Below are 6,692 nucleotides of genomic sequence, written 5' to 3' on the forward strand. Positions count from 1 at the left end.
AGAGAGAGAGAGAGAGAGAGGGTTTGTTAAGAGTAGGGTTTCAAAGGGCAGGAGATAGGAACTGGAAAGGTCTAGGGTTCAGTTTACATGGGAGTGAATCAGACAGTGGCTGGCTTGTGTTGGCTTTGCCATTGAGCCTCCAATTGCTCCCAAGGTGATCCTTGGCATATTGTGTGATGTGAATCCCCAGGCCAGACAACCTTGTATGGATCAGTTTCACGTATCCGTTAAAGGGTTAGACGTCCTCTGAGGTCCCCCCACCCTTCCAACTTTGTGAATCTGTGAAAAACAGACACAGAGCCTGGGAAACATACTGTGGACAAGAGAAAGACATACTATGTTTTAGAGGCAGAAACACAAAATTACTGTGTGTCACTCATCACCCAAGCAATAGAAAGATAAGGACACAGGGGTAGAGAGGAGTTAAGATCAGGATATAAGATTAACATGAAAGACAGGGAGGAAGCTGCCATCCTCGGGTCCCCAGTGGACTTTGCTGTCTCAGTGTTGGATCTGTGATACTAGGAAAAATTACCTCTTACCTCAGGTGGCCAACCCCAACCCCATTGTCCTAGCCCTGACAGCTCAAGATGGACAGGCTATGAGTGGGCAGAAGGGGTATTGTTGGCTGGGGTTGCTCCTATAGGTGACACTTTGCTAGGGATTTTTGTAGTCTCAATTAGTGGGAGCCCCACAAGCTTGCAATAAACACACAGACACATAAACCATACAGAAAAGGCTGAGGTGGTTTATTCAGGACACTGTCATGACTTTGACCCTAATAACTTAGGAGCCCAGGCCCCTAGTGAATGTTGTTGAGAGTAAGGGAGGAAAGATCCTCCAGATGCTCTAGAGAAATTGCCTCCAATGCTTTGGGGGTGCTGGAACATAACCTGCCTAATTTTGCAATACAGATACTCTAAGGTGGTCTGGATAAAGGCTGGACAGTTGGAGGTTATTCCATTCTCAGTGTGCTAACAGATTTTTGCCCTAGGTTCCTTTTCCTTTTTTTTTTTAAACAACTTTGTTTTTCTTAATATAAAACTGACCTTGCTACATCAATGCTTCTGATCTGGGGGAACGTCTCCAGAAAGAAAAAAAAAACAGTTTTAAGAAGTTTGATAATAAAAAATTAAATATCATATTATATATAAAAAAGTTTAGTAAAAATAGTCTTATCCAACGAAAACAGCGCTGGTGGAGTAGACAATGTTTCAGAAATGTGGTAGAAAACTGTGACCCTGGAATGAGGCATCAAACAACTTCTGTAAACAAAGCGACCCAATATTTTCCAAAACCACAGGCCTAACCTGTATGTAAAACAGGCCTTGCAAAGAGCTGATTATCCACCTGGGCAGGTGAGTAACGGTGAATGAAAGGCAGCTGTCATGAGTCCCTATCTGGCTTGTTCTCCCTCGGCTAGAAGATGCTGGGAGACAGAGTTGAAACATCTGGGCTGGGTATCTTGGCTCTTTACAAGGTGGGTGCCCGTTACACAGTATGAATATTTATGTGTACAGGGGTTGTCTATATCCCTGGCTTTGGAAAGAAGACATACATTTGTGCTATATAGGTATGTAGTATAACAGTGACTGGAGCACATATAAAAAAGAAGAAGCGTTATGTGTTTTAATGAATTACTCTAAATAGTATTGATGGCTCCTGACTATATTGGGGCACTGTCTCCAAGAGGAAGGCAGGAGGGGCTTCAGGACAGCAGAGGCCCGACGCAGCTGCCAATTTGGAGTTAGCCGCTAATGCAGGGGCTGTAGTAGACCGCACTACTGGCGTCAGATAGAGCAGATATCAAACTGCTCTCCTCGCAGGACAGAGTCCTAGGGGTTAGCTTCGCCAGAGACACATGGTACGCGAGCCCGGGCACTTCTGGCCGAGTCCGGCTCGTGTTTAGATATTGGTCAAACTCATTGCGGTCCACGTCGGTCCACAGCTCAGCCGAACTCAGCTGTTCTACTCCATCCAGGTGGTGTACCTCAGGTGGGGGAGAGAGCTGGCCCAAGTGCGGGGACAGGCCACTGGCCCGGGGGCCGGTGGGACCCGAGGGGCCGCACAGCTGGCTATAGTAGAGGCCCGGCGGGGGCGGGGGGGCGGTCCTTAGGGCCTCGGCCAGGTGTGCTGGAGCCGGGGGTTGCCCGTAGGGGCCCCCCAGGTCCCGAGCCAGCGCCTTGTCAGGGGCGTAGTCCAGCTGTGGCGGGTAAGGCGAGCGGAAGCCTAGGAGACCGCAGTCGTCCTGCATGTGCGGCGGAAAGAATGCTGGCTCACTGGGCTCCAGCACGTCTAGCGGGGACATCTCGGGCGTGGGCAGCCCGAAGTTGTCCAGCTCGGCGCCCAGCGGGTGCAGTTCCCTGAAATGATTGAGCGGGGGTGGCTGCTGGTGGCCCGGCACCCCCGAGTGTGTTGCGGCAAAGCCCTCCGCGCCAGCACCAGCGCCGCAGCTGGAGCCGTTAGGCGGCGGTGAGAGGCCATGCAGCAGGAGACTTGGCTCCAGCCGCCGACTTTTCTTGGCCTGCTTCTTCCTCCGGGGGCGGTATTTGTAGTTGGGGTGATCCTGCAGGTGCTGGATACGCAGCCGCTCCGCCTCCTCCACGAAGGGTCGCTTCTCGGCCGTGGTCAGGGCTTTCCATGCCTGCCCTAGGGGCCGGGGGAAAGATGGTTAGCGCCCAAGGCTGGGCGTTGGAAAGTGAGGAGAGGGGACAATAAGGGGCAAGGAGCAGCTCCCGAGGACTAGATAGATCTCCACGATCCAGTTTTCGTGGCCCTCCAGGATTCCCGGGTAACACGACCTGTGTCAGGGGATGGAGCTTAGCTCCTGTAGGTGAACTCCTACACGCAGAGGGCTGAGGTGGGTCCTGGCTCGTGGGGGAGAGAGGCGCCAGTCTACCCTCCTCCCCACACCCCCCACAGAGATAGCTCAGGGGCCAGGAGTGGGGGCAGTACACTGAGATTGTACTGAGGAGTAGTACACTGCCCTTCTTAGAACTCAACGAGTGTAAAGGAACATGAACCAGGGAGCTCCTGGCTGAGGTGCCCAAGACTTGGATCAAAGTATATAGGTGGCCAGAATGTAGAAATCTCTCCTTGCTCAGACCTCTTTCCTCTCAGTTAACGTCTTCTCTCTCCGTCCCCAGTTTACAAGACCCCTTTTCTGTCCGCCTTCCCTCTCTGTCCCCTTCCTCATTCCCCGCCCCCCCCCCGCGTCCCCCAACCCTTTCTTGTCCTGTCTTTTTCCTAGTCCTATTTGTCTGGCTTGGTTTAGTGCCTTTGGATTCTATCTACCACTTTCCTGATCTCTTCCCTCTCTCTTCCTTGGTCCCTACTCCGTTTCCCCATTCCAACCTCCCTCTTCTGATACCCTGTTTTCTTCTCCCCTCCCCATTCTCTTCCACCCCCCCCCGATACTACTCTAATTTCTGGTCCTCTTCCTCTGTCCTGGCTCCCCTCTGGAGCAGTCCACTTTCCCCAAACTCTACCCAGTCTCTGTCCCCTTCACCCAGCTTCGGCTTACCCAGCATTTTGCTGAGGACTGCGTTGTGCAGATCGGGGTTCTGTTGCGCCAGTCGCTTGCGCTCGTCTTTGGCCCAGACCATGAAGGCGTTCATGGGCCGGCGGATGCGAGAATCGTCACCCTGTTTGCTCTCAGCACGGCCGGGTGGTGGGCTGTAGCCATAGCGGGGCTCCGGACTGGATTCGGGGCTTGGCGGGGAGGCGGGCGCCCCCGGAGCTCCCTGGCGGAAGGCGAAGCCGGGGCCGGGGGCCGGGCTGGGCGTCCGGGCGGGCGCGGCTGCTGCTGCGGTCAGCCCTGGACTCGAACCGCGGAAGGTTGTTGCTGCGGCGGCTGCGCGCCCGGAGGGCTCAGCTGCGGGCTCGGGCCCCGGGGCCCATGAACAGTCGCGCCGGGCCTGCGGAACGTCCTCTGCCCCGTAGACGGGTGGCGATCTATGCATTCCAGCTGGACGGGACCTGGAGGCAGAACTGAGCCACGGGGAGAACTCGAGGCCACGTACGGCAGCGGGTGGAGAGACTGAACTATACAGCCCGTAGGGATCCGAGGGGGCAGCCGGCAAGGCAGACTTTGGGCTGCGGCCGAGCTGGAGGGGCCAGATATAGGGACCCGGACCAATCAGCGCAGGGGAGGAGGGGGGAAGAGGGCTGGAGTCCCGGCTTCAGGAAAAGAGGTGGATGGGTGGGGGGAGCCTGGGCTGTCCCCTGTCGTGAGTCTCCTTTTCTCTCTCCTAGGAGTCTTGTTCGGGGGTATCCTCTTGTCACTTATCCATCTGAATTCCCTCTCATTCCCACCCACTCTTCAGTCTTCTGTGACAATCGCCTCCCCTTCTTACTTTTCCAGGCGGGGGAGGATTGTGTAGGGGTGCACTGCTTTTTTCCTCTGCTCTCTTCCCTAACCCCTTCTCACTCCAAGTCTAGGTAGGGTAACATAAGTAGATCTAAATTCATATTCATACATAAAGCATTCCTATCCAGGACTCTGACCCAGACCCAGGTAACTCGACTGCCCTATCCAGCACCTTCTCTCTACCACCACTCACAAATGGATAGCGTTGGTTATTCTCCACCCCTGGTATCACGGCCTTGCAGGAGTCACCCCCACCCCACCCTCACCCCAGGACTTCGTGCTTTGTCCCTTTCCCTCAGGTCGGTAAAGTCCTTCCTGAAGTCTAACCTGAAGTTCTCGTCACATGTGAGAGGTGTCTAAAACACATTTGTATTTTGAGGAAATAAAATAGCTTGAAGAGGAGGGCATCAGATCTTTATATGGCTTCAGCGAAATGAATAACCTCATTCGCCACTCTTGAGATCCCAGCCAGAGTCATATCGCGATCCCCATCCCTCCGATCCCAACAATTTAGAGAGGAGGACCCTAAAAGCGGGATGGTAACCCTTTCCCCTTTACCTACCCTTCCTCCCCTAAGTCATTCTCCTTTGTTCTTACTTCTTCACTACTTGGCAAAACCTCCGTAATTTGGTTCTGACGCTTCCTTCAAGTAGGGACTTGGGGAAGGGGTAAAGTTTAGCCTGAGGGGACTTTGGGCCTGGGAGACAGAAAAAGATTCTGGTACAGACAGACTAGAAAGGGAGTCGTAATTATGGGAAACTGCAGAAAAATGACTAGGTGAAAGGGGCTGATCTCGCACCTGCAATGGGAACTCGGGGTGCCAGGCAGAGGCTCTGGAGTGGGGGTCCTTGACTACCCCTCTCTCCCCCGGAAAATGATCCAGGTCTCCTGCCTAATTGGACGTTGGTGTCAAGAGGAGGGAAAGAAGTTAGGTGTCGGAACGAATTCCTGGCGGTTTGGAGGATGAGGTCGGAGACACCTCCTCCCCAGGGCACCAAGGTTGGGGGGAGCGGGAGAGGCAAGAGTATGGATGAGATGACCTGGAAAGGTCAAGGACCATAGCCTTTTGACCTTCTACTGTCTGTGGCAGAGGTGAAGACGTGGCAGGAAACATTGGACCCCTGGCTCCTTGAGTGTCACTTTCCCAGGGACACCAATCTTCTGGCATGACACAGAGGCTAATCTTAGTTGAGCTAGGCGTGCTTTAGTATCTGATTCTCTGTCTCCCCTTTCTCAGGAGACCCCTACCCACAACTCCTAGGCTGGAGGGAGAAAAACCTGGGACAGTGGTTGAGGGCTTGTGGGTGAGGTGCTGGGGAAGGAGAGGAATGGGGTGCTGGAGCGTGACATGGGCCTAGGTCCATGAGGTGGGGCCTGGGGGGAGTAAGTTCAAGTTCCGGAAGGGGTCTGTGGAAGGAGACCACAGGGAGAAGGCCTCGGGGAGGCGGCTTGGTGGAGGGCGCCCATTGAGAGTCAAGCAGCCGCTACCCCGGGCGGAAGCGCTGGCTGTTCCAGGCCAGAGATAAGATCCTTGTCTATGACCTCTCCCACCACCTTCCCCGGCAGGGCTGGCGTCCGACGGGCTGGCCAGCGGCCCGGCCGCAACCCTCGCCGGACTGACTGACGGGCTGACCGACAGGCGGGTCCTCCCGGGTTTCCCTCAGATTCCTTCTCTCCCCTTCTCCCTCCGCCTCCCAGACCCCAAGGGGTGGGAGTTGAAGTAAAGGGAATTTCGACTGGAGCCCCAGATTCTGAGACTTAACTGGTTCCAAACATCTGATCCAGGATTGGCACGGCCTATAGAATTTGGGGTGGGTGAGGGGAGACGCCCTGTCCTTCAGACATGTTTTCGAAGGCTGAGGGATGGAAGGGGGGAGAGGCGGAACCTCAAAGTCTTAGTAACCGGGATAAGTAAATAAGCAGAGTCCTGGAGATGGAAGGGGGCTTCTCCTCCTCCTTAGGAGCTATGTCCACACCCTGTCGAGTCCTCTATATACTCAAGGGATGATGTCCGAATCCTCCAACCTTAGTCCACCCTTTCCCCAGGGGCTATATCCGCCTCACATCTTCCCTCCCTTCTCCGAGTGCAGTGTCTTAACCACCCTCCCCCACATCCTTACTCTATCCCTCTCCCTCTTAGGGTGATGTCCCTCGACCCCCTCAGCTGTGCTGGGATGGGGAAGGTTTCTCGCAATAACGCTTCAAGTGAAGGAAGGCGGTGGAAGCACTTATCTGCTAATGCATCTTGTCTCCTGTGGTTCAGTACCTAGAAGGTAAAGGTTTGCCCTTCAACGGACAGGCCAGCACCCACTTTCCTTTCCCC

At 54.6% G+C, this 6,692-nt stretch overlaps 1 protein-coding gene across 1 annotated transcript; it reads right to left on the reverse strand.

The window, feature by feature from the left end:
• Nucleotides 1–728: 728 nt before the first annotated feature.
• Nucleotides 729–4,109, reverse strand: SOX18 (SRY-box transcription factor 18). The gene is made up of 2 exons (XM_020981667.2): nt 3,524–4,109; nt 729–2,649 (listed from the first exon to the last, which is right to left on the reverse strand). Exons 1-2 carry the CDS (start codon nt 3,960–3,962, stop codon nt 1,748–1,750), a joined length of 1,341 nt encoding a protein of 446 aa, XP_020837326.1. The 5' UTR covers nt 3,963–4,109; the 3' UTR covers nt 729–1,747.
• Between the last annotated feature and the right edge of the window lie 2,583 nt (nt 4,110–6,692).

Source organism: Phascolarctos cinereus, unplaced genomic scaffold, assembly GCF_003287225.1.
Source record: "Phascolarctos cinereus isolate Bilbo 61053 unplaced genomic scaffold, phaCin_HiC Scaffold_2;HRSCAF=192, whole genome shotgun sequence".
In the NCBI taxonomy this organism is placed as follows: domain Eukaryota; kingdom Metazoa; phylum Chordata; class Mammalia; order Diprotodontia; family Phascolarctidae; genus Phascolarctos; species Phascolarctos cinereus.